Source organism: Sciurus vulgaris (genome assembly GCF_902686455.1).
Source record: "Sciurus vulgaris genome assembly, chromosome: 3".
NCBI classification, from domain to species: domain Eukaryota; kingdom Metazoa; phylum Chordata; class Mammalia; order Rodentia; family Sciuridae; genus Sciurus; species Sciurus vulgaris.
Window position 1 is genome coordinate 160,519,409 of NC_136463.1, and position 23,386 is coordinate 160,542,794.

General features: G+C 40.4%; 1 protein-coding gene across 4 annotated transcripts in view; it reads right to left on the bottom strand.

Annotated features, from left to right (window-relative positions):
- Positions 1-8,008: 8,008 nt before the first annotated feature.
- The window catches only part of LOC306656706 (gamma-crystallin A), a 46,867-nt gene continuing 31,489 nt past the window's right edge, over positions 8,009-23,386 (bottom strand). For 3 of the 4 annotated variants that reach the window (XM_079132222.1, XM_079132224.1, XM_079132223.1), the window contains 2 exons: positions 10,219-10,461; positions 8,009-8,333 (listed from right to left, as the gene is read on the bottom strand). In XM_079132222.1, coding sequence (XP_078988348.1) covers positions 8,061-8,333; positions 10,219-10,461 — 516 coding nt within the window. In that variant the 3' untranslated portion in view covers positions 8,009-8,060. Of the gene's footprint in view, positions 8,334-10,218; positions 10,462-10,562; positions 12,012-23,386 lie in introns of those variants that run through there. The other variant, XM_079132225.1, reaches the window with a different exon arrangement.

Consider the following 23,386-nt stretch of genomic DNA (forward strand, 5'->3'; position numbering starts at 1 on the left):
GATTTTTCAATGGGGAAGAGAGATTGTATTCAATTTCATCTCCAGCATGACCATGTGGAGATTTGTAACCAAGGAGCATGGTTGAGGTCAGTGGAAGGAAAATCACTAAGAGGAAACATCAAGAAAAAGGATATCTAGAAATAAGATGTTGGTTCAAGAGTTTGGAGAGAAAGTTAGTTTCATTTGGCTAAGTCCAAAATCATCAGAATGTCTGGATTTCTGGCTAAACTGGCTTGACGGTATTATTACCGAAGGCAGACCAGGGTGGGCAGTTTCCAAGGATGGGAGATGGTCACTAAACTGACTTGGCAGGATTCTTGCTCGTACCAGATTCTACAGGGACAGGCAGGAAAGCCCAAGTTTAGATCTAGGCAAGTAGAGGACTCAGAGAAGCCTGACTCAAATTTTGGTCAAAGAGAGTCTTTGGCAATATTTTAATAAATGCTAAAGATAAATATTAATGTCCTTGATTCATCAATTAATAATATGTTTGCATTTCTGAGCTTTGATGTCATAGTATCCATGCTTTTGCTTATGGTATGGAGACTGAATGTGATCAAGGGATAATTTCACATACCGTATTAGGAAACTTTGATTTAATTGATTTAATTTTCTGTTTGGTGATTTTGATAACACAATCCAATGATGACTCTATGTTTGTGAGTGATCTGGAGTCAGGTGCAAGGGGAGGTGTAACATAGGTGAGGACTGTGCAAATAGAGAAGATGGAGTCATTGGCATCTACCTGCATCTGGTGGTCAGTGTACCTGCCTCATCCCAGAGCATCCACCTCTGGCTGTCCGCCTGTGTGCACCACATTGCTGCAGGACTGCAGGCTGGAGTGGCCACTGCTGCTCTCCCTGGAGGAAATCTGCAATGGAATGTGCCAGTAGTCAGGGAAGTCCTCCTAAGAACAACATGTGACCTTGAGTTCACGGCCAGCCCTGTTCTAAAACCACCGCTACAGTGGACTACAGTGCAGAATCCAGTTTTATTCATCAGCTGTAATGGAGGTTTAGATGTGTGTGTGTGTGTGTGTGTGTGTGTGATTATATTAGGTCTATCAGGTGATTTTGGCCTGATTTGCCTAACAGCAGAACTTCTCCCTTTTTTTCATACTATTAATACAGGTTTCTTTTCCTTTTCCTCCTCCTCCTCCTTCCCTTCCTCCTCCTCCTCCTCCTCTTCTTCTCCTTCCCCTTTCTCCTCCTCCTTTTTTCTGTTTTGCTATTCATTACCTTATAGCTGTGATACTTCTATTAAAATGTTTCATGGTGGTGCACGCCTGCCATCCCAGCTGCTGGGCCGACTGAGACAGGAGGATTGCAAGTTCAAAGCCAGCCCCAGCCCCAGAAACTTAGCAAGGCCCTGAGCAACTTAGTGAAAGACACTGTCTAAAAAAATTGGGGGCTGGGGATGTGGCTCAGTGGTTAAGTGCCCCTGGGTTTGATTCCTGGTACCTGCCCGTCAAAAAAAATATTCTTCAGTTGTCTTTGAAACAATTTGGAAAAGGAAGGTCAATATATAAAGAATAAGTCAGAAAAAAATGTCTTTCTTCTTACCATTTCATTGAATGTTTATGGCTAAGTAGAGAAAGAGTAGGCAGAGACAAAATTCATCCGAAAACTGTGAGTATATTTGTTTTAAATTTTGGCAGCCCAGAAGGACTAAATAGGGAGATTCTTTTTGTTTGTTTTCTTTTCCAGAGCATCTGGGCATATGGAAGGTTGCTGTTCCCGAGGCCTGGAACACCTTCGCTGCCCCTGAAGCTGGCCACCTCCCTCCCAGGCTTCATGGCAGTCCAGGCCCCACTTCGTAGGAAGTCTCTTCCCAAAACCAGCCCTTCCCCCTTCTCCCTTCTCTCCAACACCTCATTTCCATCCAGTGCAGCCCGTAAGCATTGTCTTTCTCAGAAGGTGTCTCTTTTTCTCTTTGTTTGGTTTATGAGCCCAAGGATAAACGCCACATCACACTTCTCTATCCTCTCTAATTACTTGAGCCCGGCACGTGTAAAACAGCTAACCCAATAGTGATGGTTGTCCCATTCTGGAAGAAAAAAGACTCCCCCACAGGAGGTCTCCCATGTGGGTATCCAAAGGCCAGACACGACATGCGTGTCCCCACACGGGCTTTCTCTTGCTCACCTGCCTACCTGCTGGTTCTGTCCTGTTGCTGGGAACCTGGAAAGACTGGAGGGAAGTAAAAATGATCAAGAAGGTTGGCCAGCTGTGTCGACAGTGTGGAGGCTTCCCTGGGGGAAGTGGAGGGTGTTGAAATGGGCCAGAGCATAACCAGGCCTGTTGTGTTAAGGTCTCAGAAATTGACAGGAGAGGTGGGCTGAGAGGGTGAAAATGGAAAGGGGCGGGGGAGGAAGAAAAAAGAGTTCAGTAGCATCTTTCTGTGAAGGGAAATGAGAGAAATTCTCAGTTTCTTGTATTTTAGGGTCAAGGCCTGAGGCTTTGGGTCTTGGATGCCCTAAGACAGGCTTTGTTTTAACGCTTTGTGTTATCAGCCACCATCTCCCCCACTGTTCTAGAACATGAGGGAGATGAAGGGACTGAAGACCATTTGAGTTCTTTTTACCACAAATAACTATTTGTGACTGTAACACTAATATTATATATTACTATATATATTAATATTATATATTACTAATACTGACTGTAACACTAATATTATATATGTATATATAGATTTGTTTCCTTTAAAAATAAATTCAGAACTCTTTCTTAAAAAGATAGGACTTTTGCTAAATCAGAAAAAAATTTAAAGCCATTTAAGATCCTTTAGGAACTCATGGTGAGAATACGAAGTTTGCATATCAAAATGTTTGAATCAATCTCATATAACCCCGGCTTCAGCCAGGTACGGTGGCAGCGCATGCCTAAATTCCAACAGCGGGGCAGGGAAGTGAATGATGAGGCAGAAGGATCAAAATTTTGAGGCGAGCCTGAGCAATTTAGCAAGATCTCGTCTCAAAATAAAATTTAAAATGGCTGGGAGTGCAGCTGAGTGATAGGTAGAGCACTCGTCTGGCACGGACAAGGCCCTGGATTCAATCCTCAGCACTGCAAAAACAAACAAACAAATATAACCCGGGGTTCTTTCAAACCTGAGATCATTTAGGAGGTATCAGATTTACCTGAGGCCTTTTAGAAGCTTCCGTGGTTTATTTCCTTCTCTCCTCTACCCATGCACAAACGTTTTAGTTTAAAATCTGGGTTTTCCTAAAGGACGAATGATCTCGCTGATAAGTGGATGATGACACATAAGGGGGAGGGTGGGAGGAGTTAGTGTTACTGTTAGGGTTAGGGTTAGGGTTAGGGAGGGGGGCAAGAATGGTGGAAGAAAGGACTGTTTAGAGAGAAAAGAAGGGTGGGAGGGGTGGGGGGGAAGGGAAAAAATAATAGAATGAATCAAACAACATTACCATATGTAAATTTATGATTATACAAATGGTATGCCTTTAACCCATGTACAGACAAACAACATGTATCCCATTTGTTTACAATAAAAAAAATAAATAAATATAGCACATGTAAAAAAAATAAAATAAAATAAAATAAAATCTGGGTTTTCCTGTAGCGTTTTCAGGTTTCTTTTCCGGCTCTCTGATAACCAGCTCTATGTTCAGCAAATGACTGACATGGCCCTGCTGAAGGAAGCCATGTCTGCTTTCATTTGGGTGGGTGGGATTTAACCTGCAGCCAATTTTGGAGCTGTCATTTGGCTTATGATGATGAAGGTAGTGATAGTTAATAATAATGCCCTACTATACAGTGCATGTCTTAAGTATGTTCCAGACTCCATACCAGGAATCTTATACAAACTGTATCATATAGCCATCCCAACACAATTATTATCAAGACTGCCCCCAAAGTTGGAGATCTGGGTGAAGAGCACAAATAGAACCCTCCTCTCCCTCCATGGACGACCCTCTTCTTTCCAATTCTCCCAAATCTGAGCTCCATCCACACTCCACATCCCCAACAGCTACCCCTTGGCTACACTTGTCCTCCACAGGATAGGCCTGGTGAAGACTACCTCTGAGGGCTTGGAAGTGAGGCTCAGTCTAAATGAAGGCAATTCTGGAGCTCCAGGTATAAGGAGTATGGCTTTGAAGGAGATACGTGGACACAGCTCCTGGCTCTGGGGAAGAGTTCAGTTGGAGGAGACCAGAATGAAGCTCTCTGAAGCACCCAATCCAGGCCAAGGGGTTTGACTGACCAAGTCTAATTTTAGTGTGATGACCACGGAGAAACCAATCCAGAAAAAATATGCGTAGCTAGTGAGCAGAGGAATTGAGAATTGAACTCATGCTAATGTGCCTCAAGGCCTAAGCTAATTGCCTTTCCATGTACCAGTGACTTGTTTTAGTTGTTGTTTTCAGATGTGTTTATCTCTTAAATTATACATTCCTCATAGCAGGTCCAATGCCATGTTTTGTTTTGTTGTTTTAATTTCCACAAACGCTAGCACCGTAAGAGTCTTCTGTGTCCCTATCAATCCTGAGAATCTTTGGTTCTTACAGGAGTTCTAGTAAATTCCAGTGTATTGGTCAACTGATTGATTCTTCAGCCTCACTCTAATATCTCAGCATTTAACCAACTGTAAAGGGCTGTGTAATTCTTGGTTCATCCATTTGTGTGTAGACTGCTAAGACAGCAGTAATGGGTAACTGTCCAAGGGGACCGAGTATTTCACATTCCCTTAAATTAGAGAAATCGTCTGGAAAATGGCTCATTTACTCTGATGTTTGTCCTTACAACATCCATGTATATGGATATAAGATGTTCCCCAAAAGTTCACATGTGAGACAGTGCAAGAAGGTTTAATGGAAAGTGATTGGGTTGTGAGAGTCTTAACCTAATCAGTGAATTAATCCCTGATGGGATTAACTGAGTGGTAACAGGAGGCAGGTGGAGTGTGGTTGGAGGGCGTGGCTCATTGGGGGTGTGGTTATGGGTGTATATTTTGTATCTGGAGAGTGGAGTCTCGCTCTCCACTTTCTGATTACCATAGTGAGCTGCTTCCCTCTGCCACCCTCTCCCGCCATGTTGTTCAGGTTTACCTCAAACCCCAACGATTGGAGTCAGCCTTCTATGGACTAAGACCTCCGAAACTGTGAACCCCTAAATAAACCTTTTCTCCTCTGTGGTGGTTCTGGTCAGGTTTTTTTAGTTACAGTGGTGAAAAAGCTGACAAAAACAATGTATATAGCACAACCATTACAAAACCGATGGAGTGATGACTCTGACGTACTGAATCTCTACCGCATGCTGGCATTTACAGGGGTATTTCATTTATTCCTCATGGGAATAGGAAAGTAGAAAAACAGGGGCCAGGGAGGATGAATAACTTGCTGAAGTCCATACCCCATCTAAGTGGTCAAGCTAAAAATCAAGTGTGTGGACTTCAGAGCCCACATTGAACCATTGGCATAACTCCCCTCAAAACCAAGTAGAGTCCAAGTGTTGGAATTGGAAGGAAACCTGGAGCTCATCTTGTCCATACTCTGACTTTTGGAGAGGAGGAAATGTGGCCTACTGAACTTTAGCAGATAAAATACAGTTTTCTTAATCTTTCACTCAACAAGATTAAAACAAAACTTGAAGTTAATGAAATTATTTTCAGTGAGACATGGTACCTAGGTTTTCTTTTTTTTTAAATAGAGTTCAGGAACCATTTGATCTATCTGTTATTTCTATAGATCTGCTTGTCCTGAGTATTCATATAAATGGAATCACATAACATATGGTCTTATGTGACTTGCTTCTTTAACTCAGCTTAATGTTTTCCAGGTTCATTCATATTGTAGCATGTATCAGTGCTACATTTCCTTTTCATGACCAAATAACATTCCATTTTATGCGTATATCACATTTTGTTTATCTAACAATCCATTGACATTTGGACATTTGGGTTGTTTCCATCTTTTGGTTATTGTGAATTGTGCTACTGTGAAGACTTATGCCAGAAATTTTTGTTTGAACACCTATTTTCAATTCCGTTGGTTATATTCCCAGGGGTAGGATTGGTGGGTCATAAGGTAACTGTATGTTTAACTTTTTGAGGAACTTCCAGATCATTTTCCACAGAGACTGCACCATTTTACATTCCCACATTCATAATGTATAGTTTCCAATTGTTCTACATTGTCACCAACACTAGTTATTTTCTGTTTCGAGGGTTTAAAATATTATTATGGACATCCTAATAGACATTAAGTGGTATTCCATTGTGGTTTTGATTAGATTTTTTCCCTAATAACTAATGATTTTGAGCATCTTTTCATTTGTCTGTTAGCTATTTGTATATTTTCTTTATATTCAAATACTTGGCCCATTTTTTTAAATTGGGTCATTCTAGTTTTGTTGTGTCGTAAAAGTTCTTTGTATATTCTCAATTTTAGAACATGATTAGATATATGACTTGCGAATATTTCCTCACACTCCATGAGCTCTCTTTTTGCTTTCTTGATTGTATCTTTTGGTGCATATGATTTTTAAAATTTTGATGTTCAGTTTTTTTCTTTCATTGCAAATGGTTTTAGTGTCATGTTTAAGAAATCGTTGCTTAATAAAAGGTCACAAAGATGTATGCATATGTTTTCTTCTAAGAGTTTTATAGTTTGAGTTCTAACACTTAGTTCTTTACTCCCTTTTGAGTTCATTTTTAGTGAGGGATCCAGATTCATTTTTTTCGAGGTAGGATCTAGAGTTGTCCCAGCATCGTTTGTGGAAAAGACTCTTCCTTCCCCAGGAATGGTCTTCACATTTTGGCAAACTCAGTTGAACATGGGTTTACTTCTGGACTCTGAATTCTCTTCCGTTCATCTGTAGTCTACCCTTATGCTAGCACTTCACTGCTTTGATTACCATTGTTTCGTGGTAAGTTTTGAAACTGGGAAATGTGAATACTCTTTTTTTTTTTGTCCTTTCTCAAGGTTATTTTGGCTATTCTGGATCTCTTGAAATTTTATGTGAATTTTAGAATCAGAATTTATCAATTTCTACAAAGAAGTCAGTGGAGATGGAGTATTATTTTTGCTTATATAAATTTAGAAAAGGAACTAACATTCCAGGAGAGTAGCTCCACTGAGCGAAAAGTAATCCGAGTGACATACACAGTAGCACATATTAATACCTTATGCTATACAACTGAGGCTTTGATAACTGAATCTCAATACCAATTCACAGTGGCATCCAAAATGATGGTAACCATAGGGTGATGTTGAATGTGAGGGAACACTAAGGACATATTGATTCCTTACATTACTTATGTGATAGTTTAAATTGTATTCAGAATCATTTTCCGTTCTGGGATTTAGTGAGGTGGGCATTTATTGTCAGTTGGTATTCTTAATAAGGTCAATTAGATACAAAGCAGGTAAGAAATAACTTGCTCAAAGAGATAAGCCAGAAAGTAGGGTAACTAATCACAGTAATCTCCCTGAAACTGAGGGTCCGAAGACCTTTGGAGCTTAAACTGGGAGAGTCCCAGGGAAACTGGGCCAGGTCAGTCATTCTACTAATGGGTAGTAGAGGCTGCACAAGAAATCAGGCTATTTAATTCTTGGCTTAGCACTTTTCCTATTATGATGATCTAATCGAGTAGGCTTGTCCTTCTCTGCTTTGGAAAATTCTACTTAAAACCCTCTCTTCATGCATCTTTTCTTGACTAATCTTGTCTGATAAATCCGTCACCCCCGCCCTCCAGCAATCTCTTGTTTTTGGTGTCCCAGCCACAGTGGATTTTGTATTTTCTCCTCTGTGGGTTCTAATAGTTGTTCCTTATATTCATCTTCCCCCTCTCCTTTAGACTGTAGGAAGATGGAAACAATCTGCCTTCTCCCCAGACGGGAGTAGATACTCCTCCATAAATACTGTTGCCTGACCAACAGGAAGTAAGTGGACATTCAAAACACCTTTCAGGGTCAGGTAAGTTGTCTAGGAGTCACCAAAATGAGCTCAATTATTACTCGAAGCAAGAGCCACTTAGTGCCAGAAAAAGTTTGTTTATTTATTGTTTCTCTGTGTGATCATAAAGAAAAGCACAGTCTAATACAAATCGATGACCCGTCGCAGAGAGCCGACTTTGGCGTCCATGGCACCCCAGTCGTGGTAGCGCCTGTAGTCTCCGGGTCTGAGCAGGTACTGCCGCCCCCGGTAGTTGGGCATCTCGTAGAGGACCCAGCAGCCCTCCAGCACGTGGACGGAGTAGATCTCATTGAGACGGTAGCGATCGTGGATGCAGGAGCAGTCTTCAGTGAGCTCGGACACCAGGCCTCTGTAGTCGTCTCTCTCATACAGCCTTATCCTGTGCGAGCTGGTCTGTTGTGATAATCAACAAAAGAATAAAAATAAACAGCACGCAGGGGTAGTGTCAACAATAGTGACACAATCAGCTTCATGGAATGAGCTTTTCAGACCATCCTGTAAAATGTTTCTCCCTAATCCTACTCCTTGCGTGGTGGTTCTAACAAATTAGGAAGAGTATTAAAATAAAGCTGACCTGACCAGTGAACTGGAGATCTTGCAGGAGGACTAGCACTGAAGCACAGAGAGTAGAAGAGTTTCCTTTGTAACCAGCCACTCTGCACAGCCCTGGTTAATGTGTCTGCAGAGAATTTTAACTCCCATTTGCATTTTGGCTCCATACAACTGAGTCCTATCTAGTTTGTTTTAAAGTTGCATTTTGCATTCATGATGTACTATTTACTCTAGTCTATATGTCTTTTCAAAGGATATTTTGCTGAGTGATTTGTACAATTTGGGTTTCTCCTCACTTTTATCTCTGTGCATCTGAAAATTTTTCTAGCCTAAATTTCATTTATTTATTTGGCAGTTCTGGGGATTGAACCCAGGGCCTCTTTCCATTCTTGAATCTCTTTGCAATGCCCCATGGTTTGGTGCCATTAGAAAGTATAAACATGTTTCATGTGACAAAGAAACGTGAAGCAGCACTTTGATGAGGACCAACTCCCATGAAATCCTAATCATTTATCTATCTGTGTCCCTTTAAGAAACTACTTGAGGACCCCTGGAAAGCCACAGGTGCTGAAACACATCCCAGGTTCTGGATCAGTATGTCATGGAGTGTAGTGAAGAGAATCACCAGCAGAGTCAGAGGCATCCTGCCTCCATGCTCTCGCATGGTCTGTTAACTTTTTATCCTTAAAAAAGAATTATATGTGTGGGTTTTTTTCTTTACTAAACAAGGTATTTTTTTTTAATTAGGGATTGCCTAGATGCTTCCAACTTTACATTTATTTTTAAAGTTTATTTTTAAATTGTCAGATAAATTTGTAATATTTATCATGCTGACATGATGCTTTGAAGCATGTACTATATACATTATGGAACGGGGAAGCTAGCTAATAAAATGTGTATTGACTCATAGTTATCATTTCTTGTGCTGAAAACACTTCACATCCACTGTCTTAGCATTTAAGAATACAGGGTATAGTTGGGCACGGTGGCACGTGCCTGTAATCCCGGCAACGTGGAAGGCTGAGGCAGGAGGATTGAGAGTTCGAGGCTCTAAGCAACTTAGGGAGACCCTGTCTTCAAAAAAAAAAATATAAATGGCTCTGGATCTACTTCAGTGGTAAAGCACTCCTGGGTTCAATCCCTAGTACAAAAAAATAAATAAATAAAAAATTAAAAATTAAAAAAAATACAACCTATAATCATTAACTGTCGTCATCAACTGTATAATAGCTTTCTGAACTTATTCTTCCTACCTGTGATTATTATGATTATACATCCTTTGAACATTTCCCCAAACCTTCCCTCCTCACCAACTGCCCAGCCTCTAGTACTACCATTCTCCTCTCTATAAGGTCAACATTTTAAGATTCCACTTAGGAGAGATCACTGGCACTTCTTTTTCTGTGTCTGGGTTATTTCAGGTAACATAATGTCCTCCAGGTTCATCCATGTCTTTACCCATCACAGAATTTCCTTCTGTTTATGGATGGATGACATATAACTCTATTCAGCCAACTTTAATTTAAAGGTTATGTTGTAATTTCTTATGCCCCCAAATAACGTTGAGGTCCTTAAAGAAGAAAAAATAAAGATTACTGTTCATATTAAAAAGAAAAAATATCCGAAGGTCGGATCTTGCTGTTTTTACAGTGAACTCTAGTACACTATTGGGAGCAAACGGACTGGAGCTGACCTCTCGCATCGGTCAGGTGCAAGCAAGACTCACATAAGGAATCGCGCGGCAGGAGCGGATGGAGTCGCTGAAGCCCATCCACTTCTGGTAGTCGGGGTAGTCCCCCCGCCGCAGGAAGTACTGGTAGCCCTGGTAGTTGGGGCGCTCATAGAGCATCCAGCAGCCGCTGTCCACGCGGATGGAGTTGCAGCGGCTGAAGTAGGGCTGCAGGTTGGAGTGGTCGCTGCTGCACTCGTAGCAGCGGCCCTGGAAGCCCCGGTCCTCGTAGAAGGTGATCTGTAGTGGAAACAAGGTGACAGCACCTGGTCAGCAGGAAGGTCCACATTCCCACAGAGGAGACACTCGATAGACTTGGTATGGCACCACGATTGGCTCACCTTCCCCATAGTTGTGGACAGCGAATGATCAGCGTCCAGTGTGATGGGGACAAGAGTGGCAGCTGATATATATAGCAGGATGGCTGCTGTGTTGGCAAGAACTACACAAAAGGGACATGGGGGGAATGCGTAAGGGGATTTCTGTGTTCTCTCTTTTTTTCATTTGGGATCATGGGCCAGGGGCTCTCTTTCTCTCTGGCATTTTCGAGTAGTCCTCACGAGCTCCAGTGAGAGGAATTAAAGTCAGCAGAGCCATTATGACCTTGGAGACAAAGGGCGCACTTCTCATCCTATGCAGCTCTCTAGAAATACATTACATGCCCAGCATTTTGCAGTTGGCCTATAGAAACTGCTGAGATGGAGGTTGGTGGCTCCATCCAAGGGAGCTCACGGGCATCATATGCGCTCCGGAAGGACTTGAGATGCAAAGGGCTAACTAAAAATCTTCAACTATCCTCTCATCAAAGGACAGTTGCATTTCTTCATCAGTTATAATATGGTTTTGGTTTTTAAAAACTTTAGCATGTTTAGGATAAAAAGATTAGAACTGTGTATACACTAAAATGTCAATCATGGTTATGGGTGAATGGCAAGATTATAGGTCTTAGTTTTTATGTATTTATTTTTATTTGCTGCTTTCTGTTTCCTTAGCTTCTATTATAAACATACATTGCAATTTCATGGGATAAAAAGAGTCACATTAATTTTTAAATGTATGCATTTGAGTTATTGGTGAAAAGCATTTTTGGAAATAGATATATTTTGTCATGAGAGTAAACACTTCTCAAGCTAAAAATAAAGTCATCTCCCAAGAGTCTGAGACACTCAAAGAGCAGGACAATACTCAGGATCCTTCCCCTCCTGCCACTGCCCTTCTTTTTTTTAATTTATTTTTTATTTTTTTTTTAGTTGTCAATGGACCTTTATTTAATTAATTAATTTATTTATATGCAGTGCTGAGGATCGAACCCAGGGCATGCCAGGCAAGCACTGTACCACTGAGCCACAACTGTAGCCTGCCACCACCCTTCTTATGGGGTTGCCTTTTGTTTTTAAAATTCACATTGTGATGTGCTTGTGTCACTGAGTCCAGGTGACTGCCTGAAGAGCCAGCTACACATTTGAAAGCACCCCTCAAATATGCAGGGATTGAGGACAGTCCAAACCTCAGGTGGTCCTTTGTCATCCCATCCCATGAGCATGTGGTGTGATGAAATCAAACACCTTTGTACTTTAGACCCACGCAGGGACTCCAGAAAGATATCTGACTATGGCTAGAAGCACATTCGCAATGCTATTTGCAAAACCCCTCAGGCAACACTTGCAGTAAGAGTGCAGATGGCAAAAGGAGAGACAGTAACAGCCACAAAGAAAAGATCTTTCTTCATAAGGCGCAGAGCTTGTTAAAACTGTGCAGGACCAGATTGTTGTGGTTCCGTGGGAGAGTGCTCACCTAGTATGTGTGAGCACTGGGTCCTGATCCTCAGCACCAATTAAAAAAAAAAAAAAAAAAAAAAAATATATATATATATATATATGTATGTATATAGAATAAAACTGTACAAAGTCCTATGCTAATCCCCTGGCAGTGTCTGCAGCGACCACTGGTCACTAATTTGTACTTCTTCCTCACTCCTAATGTTGCAAGTCTCCTGGTAAATCTCAGAAACAACTATAATCAAACCCAGTGTACGTACCCTGCTTTGGCCTTCCCAGCCATAAGCCCACATGGAAACATACCACCATTTTCAAAGACCCCACACCCCATCCTATTCTGCAGAAGGATGGCGTACCCAAACCTTGAGAAAGGTATGATCTGTGCTGACGTTCTTTTGATCAAATTGTTATAACAAATCTTGACAGGCTAAACCATGTGCCTAGTTAGCATTTTGAAAAGATACTGAAATAATAGAATGTTTTCTTTTCCTAGAGTCATTATATTCTACTGAGAGAAAGTTTGCATCCATTTTTCTTTTAAAACTATATTGAGGGGCTGGGGTTGTAGCTCAGTGGTAGAATGCTTGCCTACCACGTGTGAGGAACTGGGTTCGATTCTCAGCACCACATATAAACAAATACAGTAAAAAGGTCCATTGACAACTAAAAAACATACATAAAAAAGAACTAGTGACGTTAGGCTGAATGTGGTGGCGCATGCCTGTAATCCTAGTGACTGGGGAGACTGAGGCAGGAGAATTGCAACTTCGAGGCCAGCCTCAAGAACTTAGGCCAGACCATAAGCAACTTAGTGAGACCCTGTCTCAAAATTTAAAGCATCGAAAAGGGTTGGGGATGTAGCTCAGAGGTAAAGTGGCCCTGGGTTCAATCCCCAATACCAAAACAAACAGACAAACAAAAAACTATATTGTTGCAATTTTAAATATTTTTTATCTTAGGACATAGTAAAGTCAATCAATGACAGATTAATTTTATTTTGCATTAAAACTTTGGAAAACTGCCTCCTACTGTACCACCTCGCAATATTCGATGCTGCACATTTGTAAAATGTGCTGCAAAGCCAGCCTGACATAGAAATATTAGGTACTTTCTGAATTCTCCAAGTCTTTTAGTCAAAATGAAGTAGTATAAGATACACACATTTTTGTCTTTTACCAAAATGTAGCTGTGCAATATGCTTCTAAGAGAAGCTTGAAAAAAAATTCAGTGCAGTCAGAATCAAAAGCCAACTGTAAATTAAAATGTGCCAGCAAGAGATGCAATTTTAAGATGATGTTTCTTGTTTGCTTCCAGAGGCTGTATTATGAAGTTCCATGGTACAAGTCCAAGTTTCTAAGTGATCTGCAGAATAAAAGGATGATTTGGGTATCAAGCACGTCAATAGAATATGCACACAAACACAATCAATCTATAGGAAGTTAAGGTCAAATATCAGATACCAACTTACTGACAAAGATGTATTAGCTACATGTAGGTATAAAAGAATTTCCACAGAACTATTCTCATATATTTGGAAATTAGTTATATTTCTCAAAATACAATATGTGATCTCACACTGGATCCTGTACAGAAGGAAAAAAATGCTTAAAAAAGACATATTAGGTCAGTGCACAAAATTGCTATATAGGTTAAAAGTATCAGTGTTAGATATTCTGAAATTGATAATGGCTATGTAAGAGCTTGATCTTGTTCTTAGAAAATACAAACTGATATATTCAGGGGCAAAGTGACAGGGCGTGTATAACTTCTAAGGAAATATTATACATCTGCAACTATTAACATACATGAACTCACACACATACAGAGGTAAGAGAAAATGACAAAGCAAATGAAATAAAGTATTAACAATGGACAATCTAGGTAAAAGGAATGTATGGGTTCCTTGTGTTATTCTTGCAACTTTTATCTAGGCTTGAAATTATTTTCAAGTCAAAAAATAAATAATAAAGTTATACTTCTTTTGACCAACCCTGCCCACAGCAAATCATTTTCAGCCATTATGTATTGTGCTTAGAGTATATTATTTTTAACTTTGTATCTATTGCTTTGAATTTAAACTTAGGTGCCCCTTCTCTGTCTAGTTTCCTTCATGACCATTTCTCCTTCTGGAGATGGCCCACCTTCTCCCTGGAATGTGTATTTCTTACTTCACCCTGAGAGATGTCTTCCTTTTTAGATAACCCACGTTCTCCCTTGAATACATATCTGCTTTCCTAAATAAATCTTTGTCTCTGACTGGCATGTGCTGAAATTCTTTTCTGTTATGTATGCCAAGGACCCCGCTTGTCCTGAGTCGAGGTCTCCACGCCCTGGAAAGCTCTTCTGGTGACAGTTGTAGAAGAAAACATATGGAATGAAACCATATTTTCAAAATAACATGATCCTGGCTTGGTGGTGCACATCTGTAATCCCAGGGACTAGGGAGTCTGGGCGGAGGATCACAAGTTCAAGGCCAGCCTCAGCAACTTGTCGTGTCTGTAAAGGGCTGGGGAAGTGGCTCAGTGGTTAAGCATCCCTGGTTTGATCTCCAGTACCAAAACAAAACAAAGCAAAACAGCACTGAATTAATCTTTCTTACATTCTCATTACACAGGATCTCTATATGATCCAAACAGGTATAGGAATCCATGTTTCAGGGATCTATTTTTGCATGATTAAGTTGTCTGGATTATCAGTCTGTGCTTTTGTACATGTGTGTAGGGTGTTTGTGTGTGCTATTTCTGGAGTTCTCACTGGTTTTTATTTCTTGTCTTGTTTTGCATTCTACAACTAGTTCTCTCCAAAAGCCATGTAAAAAATGACCTCATCTGACTTTTAAAATTCTTCAGAAGCAAAGATATGGTTCTAGAAAACCTGTACTCTCAAATCTCATTATAGCAAATACCTTTAAAACAAAACTCAACACGGTGATGGTTTTTCCATAGAGCAATCACTCTATTTTTATAATAATGCTTATTAAAGCCCCAATGTGGCTAAAGAATTCACGTAGTTCCTAGAGCAATTTCTATGGTAAGATCATGTTTCTAATCAATAGTTTGCCTCCAGAACCTAAAGAAATCCTGATCCCCATGTGGCTCAGTTGATTAGGAGGTTCACATTTAAAAAATTCTCATTATAGCAACCAAACTAAATAAAAATGCATATCGAGTTAAACTTATGCTTCTTAAACAAACCCATTCATATCTCAATGTACAATTTTCAAAATTCCCTTCTCTCTTTCCTACCTTAGAGCCTTAAAATATTCCAGCCTTTCCCACTTCTCTGATTCTCTTCCCATTGTCTTTTGTTATGTTGGCCCTTGATCCCTCTAACTTCTTTTTGAACTTGTGTTCACTGTGCACATTAAAATTTAGGACCCTGAGCTGGAAGAAAAAGAATCTCCTTTTTTCCATTCCAGCCCTGTCCACCTCTGACCATTCTGATTCCACAACACAAAAATGGGGAATCAGATGCCCAGGGCAAGAGCAAGAGAGATGCCAAGCAGGAAAAGATAACATTTTCATAAGGAATATACTAAACCTCCTCAATATAGTTATTTGATTTAAGAGTAACAGCCAATTAACTTGCAAATAATATTTTTATTTTCTTTTGGCACCAGGATTGAACTCCGGAGCGCTTAACCACTGAGTCACATCTTCAGCCATTTTTAAATTTTTATTTTGAATTAGGGTCTTGCTAAGTTGCAAAGGCTGGCTTTGAACTTGCTATCCTCCTGCCTCAGCCTCCCAAGTCTCTGGGATTACAGGAGTGCACCACTGTGCCTTGTACACATAGTACTTTTCAAATGCTGAAAAGATAATCATGGCTAATATTTACTTAGAGTTAACTGCCAAACACTGTTCTAACCTCTTAATATCTAGAATCTTCAGTTAGTTGCCCAACAACCATAAGAGATAGGTACCACTATTCTTCCCATTTTGCAGAGGAGGACACCAACACACCGGGAGATTAAGTAGCCTGCCTGAAATCACAGAACTTGTAAGCGGTGGGCTCTAGATTCAAATCCAGAGCATCTGACTCCAAAGGCTCAAGGGAGTCACAATATAAGCAGAGTCTTCCCCAAACATCCCATCTCGGCTTGATCCAATTGATTGGTTTTAGACCTACTGTGTTCTTCGGTGATGTACATGCAAAACACTTTGATGACTTTCACTCCCTGTCCTTTGCTTCCTTGGTAGAGCTGCTGGTGGCGTTTTTATTCATTGCTCCCCTTCTTAACTTGACACCTGCAGGCACATAGATTACCATATCTGTATATAAAACTTTTTTTAAAAAAAATGTGTCCCTCACAGTTTCAGATCTTTACTTTCTGGACCACTTTGCTCCCATCACCAAAGGGTCTGACAAATAACACATTCTGATTTTGGTAATGTGGGGGAAGGGGATCAGGCCATTAAAAGTTCCTGGTTCTTGGTAGACGGAAACTGAATTACCATGTTGATGTTAACCTTTGCTTGTGAGTCCACGCCCTATTTCATTGAAATGGCTCTAAGAGGATGGAAGTAAACAAACTTACTCTGCTTGCGGGCATATTCTGCTGCTTTGGGTGCCATTAACATGGCAAAAGGGTGCAAGGAGAGGCGGAACAGTGGAGACCGGGAAACCTGCAAGGAAACAGTCCTACTTTTAAAAGCTGCATGAGCTTCAAGTGGTTAACACCTGCTAGTCATAGCTCTTGGTTACACTGTATAACCAACCCAGGGTGCTTAGATGCTAATAAGGTCCCCCAACGAGGCACACAGAACATGGATGAACACGAACTTCTCGCACAGCCTTTGCTCTTGGACTTGGTTCCCGTGGCCTGGAATGCCCCTCACACCCTGACATTCTGCATAGTTCCTTTTCCTGGATAGCCCTTTCTTCCTTTTCTCCCTGGAGGCTCCCACTTTTCTTTGAGAACAATCTCCTTTTCTGAGAAACTTGCCCCAATGTTCCCCCAACCCCAATGCTGAGTGATCTGCTCCCTCATCTCTGAACTTGAAGCATGCAAGCATGTCCCATAGAACAAGGCCAGTGTGTGGAAGTCGGTCATGACCCTGGGGGCCTGCACTCCACTGGAAACGTCTTCAAAGTTAGGACTGGCCCTTCCTATAACATGCGTGCTAGGGGCATCTGCCATGGGCCAGGCATGCTTTAGGAGCTGTGGTTTGTAGGGCAGACAGGACTCCTGCCCTTCTGGAGCTGATTGAGGAAAGCGAGGAGAAACAATAAACTAGTAGACAGCAGGGTAATTACACTACACGTGGGGATGAGCTCAATAAAGGCACTAAACGAGATGATAATCTAGGGAGTTACTGGGAGCCTCCACTTCAAACAGAATGGCCAGAAGGATCTAGGAGGAAGTGGGGTTTCAGCTGAGGCTTACAGGATGGACAGCAGCCTGGCACGGAGGAGCTGGAGAAAGTCAACACGGGCAAAGCGAATGGGAAGTTCTTCTTGAGATAGGCTCATGCTTCCCAGACACAGGAAGGATGACAACCAGGTGGGGAAACTTGGGCGAGGCAGCAGCAGATCATGTAGGTCTCTGTCAGTAAGGTGCAGGGATGGGTGTTGCTACCAATTCCAGCATGCAGTGGGAAGCCAGTGATGTCATTTTAAGCAGTAGTGTGACAAGATCTGATTTAGGTTTATAAAAAGATCACTCTGGGCTGGGCACAGTGGTGCATCCCTGCAATTCCTGCAAATGGAGAGGCTGATGCAGGAAGATGTCAAATTTGAAGCCAGCTCAGCAATTTAGTGAGACTCTGTCTCAAAATAAAATAAATAAATAAAAGGGCTGGGATGTAGCTCAGTGGTGAGGTGCCCCTGGGTTCAATCCCCTGTATGACAAACAAACAAACAAACAAACAAATAAAAAACTCCAGGGATCACTCTGGGCTGCAGGCATGGTTCAGTGGTAGAGCACTTGCTAGCATGTGCCAGAAAAAACAAAATTAAATCAAAGATCTCTTTGGTTGCTATGTGGGGAAGAGACTGGAGGGTGGGAGGAAGGAGGCCACTCAACTTATCCTGTACTTTAGGAAGTGCCTACCACATAGTAGGCCCTCATATATCATTGACTAGTTGAATAATTGCCATTCTAGTCAAGGGACTGGTGGTTATCAGTATGGATTTTAGTGCCCAGCTTGCTGTGTTTGGAAGCAAGCTGCACCTGGGGACCCACTTAACTTTTCTGTGCCTGCTTATTTATGTGACATTAATAACACTGACCTTGTAGGGTTCTGGCAAGGGTTAGAGTTAGCATATATAAAATGCTTAGAAAAGTGTCCGGCACATAGTACAATACTGTATATTAGATTTAATGATGATGATAATAATTATTTATATTTACAATCACCATCATCATCATCATCACCATCTTTTCCTGGCTCAGACATTGTATGGAAGAGCCCAATGCAGTTCTTGGGCCGCCATTTCCTCTTCAGAATCCTACCTTATCTACTGGACAAAGGTTGAGGGAATTGCTGACCTATAACTAAACAGAGGCAGGAAACCTAAACTTTATGTCCCTTTTCTTGCAGAATCAGCAACTTTTTGCTTTCTTATCAATAGAGACTTGGTTTCATATTTACAGGAAGAGCTCTTATTTCTAAGGAGTACAAGATGTTTACACACCTTATCTTTGTGTATGCATTTCAGGAAATGTACCATTTCATTAATAAGACACTCTGAATTTGATTGAGGCAAATGATGACAAGAAAATAAATGTCCATTTTTAGATTTCCAGGCCAGTGTTTTTCTACCTGATCACCCCAAACTTGCAATGATCACGTTGGTAAAGGTCAAGTACCCGTTAAATTGGTGGTATCCCTTCAAAGTAGGTATAAATCTGCATTTCCATAAGAATTGTAGCTACAGATACTTCTGTGGTTTATGTAGTCTAGTGAAAGAGACTATATTTTCATAGTATTTTGCAATTTGCAAAAGAATATCAGGGCTCTTTTTTCCTGCCATTTGTTTTTTTTAATGCATGCACCATACTCCATCTTACAAAAGTACACAATGCATGTAACTGTTTTTCAGTCAATGCACTTTGAGATTTTGTTCAATTGTTTTTATTACAAATAAGTTGCGAGGGAAAGATGCAAACATCTTTCCCCCATATCTAAGCACAAACTAAATTCCTAGATGTAGAATTGTGAGATTTAAGGGCTATGCACTTTTGTTAACTTTTTAAAAATATTTTTTTAGTTGTAGATGAACACAATACCTTTATTTTATTTATTTATTTTTATGTGATGCTGAGGATTGAACCCAGTGCCTCACATGTGCCAGGCAGGCACTCTACCACTGAGCTACAACCGCAACCCCCACTTTCGTTAACTTTTGATGAAAGAAATGAATATATCATAAATATGTAGCTCAATGGATTTTCATTAACAGAACAACTTACGCAGAGAAAACCCAGGTCACAAGCACCCCTAAAGCTCCTCTATTATTCCTTGACATCAATATCTTTCTCTCAAGGAAGAATGTTATCCTTATTTCTAACAACTTAGATTATTTTTGCCTGTTTTGTACTTACTCTCAATGGAGTCATAGAATATTTACCTTCCCCCGACTTCCTCGATACCTGCTATGCCTGCTACTTTTGTTTTTCTTTTTCCAGATTACTTTGGTTATTTTTGGCTAATTGTGTTTCCTAGTGCATTTTATAATCAGCTTGTCAATGTTCGAAAAAAGAAAGCAGTGGGGTAGAAGGGACAAAGGGAATGAGATCCAGCTTCTGGGATGTTGCTTGGGTTGAGTCTCTAGATTTATTTAGGAGTGATTTTTCTTTAGGAGTGTTTTTATTTAGGAGTAATTGAGATTTAAATGATACTGCATGTCTAATCCATGAATATGTTGTATCTCTTCATTCATTTGGGTCTTCTTTAGTATTGGTAACATGCATTTTTTATTAGATTTATTCCTAAGTATATTTGTGACTATGGTCAATGGCATCAACTCTACATTTTGTTTTCTCTTTATTCCTGACACACATACATAAATTAATATTTCATATTGACCTTATATCCTGCAACGTTACTAAATTCACTTATTAATATGTTAGTTTATTGGTTATTTTGGAATTTCACCCCACTATGTCATCTTCGAAGGACTCCCGTCTTCTCTTCTTCTCTCTACTCCTGTCCTGTCCTCCCCTCTTCTCTCCTTTTTTTTTTTTTAACCCTTTCTAGTACTGGTGATTGAACCCAGGGGCACAATACCAGTGAGCTACTTCTCCAGCCCTTTTTATTTTGAAAGAAAGTCTTGCTAAGTTGCAAGGTCTTTGAACTTGCAATGCTCCTGACTTAGCCTCCTGAGTAGCTGGGATCACAGGTGTGTACTGCCGTATCCAGAGATACTTTTATTTATTTCTATTGTCTTTTAATTTTATTTATTTTTTTCTTATTTTTCCCCACAGGCTAAGACCTTTGATGCACTGTTAAAGAGGACAGATGCCTGGTGTGGTGGTGCCTGCCTGTCATCTCAGTGAGTCATGAACAACGTGATGTTTTGAAGTATAGACTGCATACATTATGAGCTGGTTAAGGCTAGCTAATAAATATGTGTATTGCTTCACAGTTATCATTTTTGTGGTGAAAGCACTTAACATTCACTATGCTAGCTTTCAAGAATACCATGAGTAGCCAGGCGAGGTGGTGCACACCTGTAATCCCCGCAGCAGGGGAGACTGAGGCAGGAGGGTCTTGAGTTCGAGACCAGTCTCAGCATTTCATTGAGGACTTGCCTCAAAGAACAAAAAGGCCTGGGATGTGGCTTAGTGGTAAAGTGCCCCTAGGTTCAATCCTTTGTACTGAAAAGAAAAGAAAAAGAAAGAGGAGTCATAGCAAGTTTCTGTTCTCTTCCTCGTCTCAGGGAGAGTATTGTCATTAAGTAGGATATTTGCTGTAGTTTTCAAAATATTTTATTGGATTAAGGAAATTCTTTTGTCTTCTTGGTTTACTAGGTGTTTAGAATTGTGATAAGACACACATAATGTGAAATTCAATCACCTTAGCCATTTATGTTTTTGAAAGATTAATAGCCTTTATTATTAAGAGCAATTTTAGGTTCACAGAAAAACTTAGGGGACTGTCAATTCCCATCTACCTCTGGTCCCTACACATGCACAACTGCCGCTATCAACGTGCTGCTCCTTAGTGGTACCTTACAACCCCTGAAACTACAGGGACACACTGTCACCTAGAGTTCAAACTTGTTGCTTTCTAAAAATAATGAATTGACACTGAATTTTGTCAAAAAAATTTTCAGAATATATGTCTTTTTTTCTGAAAACATTGATTGATTCTTTAGTGTTAACCTCCCCTGTTGTATTTGCAATAACCTTCCTTTAATTACTGGATTTGACTTGCTAATATATTGTTGAGGATTTTTGCATTTATGCTCAGAAGAAATTAATCTGATTTTTTCTTTCTTTTTTGTTTGTCTTTTGATGGTTTTAGCAGGTTCTGAAATAAAGACCATGCTGGTCTCATATAGTGACAACATAATCTCTGGAAAAGTTTGTGTAAGATGGACCACATTTTTTTCTCTCCTGCTACTTCCCATGCTGAGACATGGTGGTTTTTAGATAGTAAAATTCCCGATGGATGGTGAGACAAGATCTGCCTACTCTTGGCACTGCATAATGAATCACTTTAAAGGGTTGAAATTCCTTCAATCTATTGGGAGAAGAATTAGAAAAACAAAACTTTTGTTCACAGAAGACTGATTTAATCTTATGGCTGGGATAGCCTAGGAAATGTGCCAGAGGTTGCGAGCTGCCTCCCAGGGGCCATCTTTCTCCTTCTGATTTTTAGTTAGATGTGCTCTTCCCAGCTAAGGTCTGTATCCTTAATCCTCCCTTCTTGCTAGGTGTGACCATACAGCTAGGTGCTAACCAATGGTATATAGGACCAAGTGTTCTGTGAGATGCATAGCACATTTCCTTAGAAGAAGGGAGTCAATTCTTCTCATGCCTGAAACATAATGTGATGGCTGGAGCTGTAGCAAGCATATTAGACAATGAGGTTGACAACCACACTGTTTAATGACTTTTGCAATACAGAGTCTCAATTTTTGGAAGAACTACTACAGACCTGAAAGGAACCTGTGTTCCTCATGATTTGTGCAAATGTGGTACTAACTCTGATCTGCCCACTTCCCATATGAGAAGTAAACTTTTGTATTTCATTATCACTATGGGTTTTCTGTTATATCATATAGAAAACATAGACTAAACAGAAAGTGAAGTTGTGTTCTTTTTTGTTGACAAAACAGTTTATAACCCCCTTAGCCAGGGCACTGCTAAACTTCACCTTCACATTTTATTGGCAAATAATATGGCAAAAATATTTATTGAGAATTACTTCAGGGGCTGGGGCTATAGCTCAGTTGGTAGAGTGCTTGCCTTACTAGCACAAGGCCCTGGGTTCAATCCCCAGCACTGCCAAAACAAACAAACAAACAAACAAAAGCACTTGAAGTTACTTCACAGCACTGTAAATAATTAACATAAGTGTGAACTCTGACCTCCAACCTCAAGAAGCACATAATCTATTTAAAAAAGATGACCCAAAAACACAGAAATTAAAAAGAAGGCTTTCTATCAATATGGGGCTCTTATGGCTGTGATAACAGCCCTACAGGGTAATGTATGCCAGGTATAAGGAAAAGGAAGTGACTAATAAATCACTATATTTTTTTTGAGACAGGGTCTCACTATGTTATCCAGGTTGGTCTTGAACTAATGGACTCAAGTGATCCTCATGCCTCATCCCAGTAGCTGGGATGGCAGATGTGCACCACCAGACCCAGCTTTCATATGCCTTCTCCAGCAGTTCTTCACTAAGTAGATGTAGGACTGATGTTTTGTATGCTCGAGTTTCCCTGCCCACGAGGGAAAGTAGGATCTGAGAATTTTAAAGGACAATTCCAGCTGAAATCGTCTATGAATCTTTCTGAGTCCTGATAACCTTGTGACTCACACAAAGCCACGAATTTAGCTTCCAGTGCTTCAGAAAAGATTATTTTCAAAGTAGGATGAAATTTAGATCCTAATCTAGAGTTAGTCATATTCTCTTTTTAACTCTAAAGCTGTTGACTAATGTCTCCATTGTCTCAGTGTAGAAGACTTATTATTTCTCAATTCACATACTAATTGAATGCCAAAGCACATTCATCAAACATTTCTTCTAGCTGGAAGGCTGAGAGGAGAAGATGAGGGTGTGTACAGGGATATAGGAACTTGCACAGCGGAGGCCTGGGAAGGGGTGCATCATTTGGGAAGAAGGGCATAGATAGTAATCATCGCCTGCCATTCAGTCTAGACCTGCAACTTTTTAAAACATCATTATGATCATCTCCAGGATGGAAGGTGG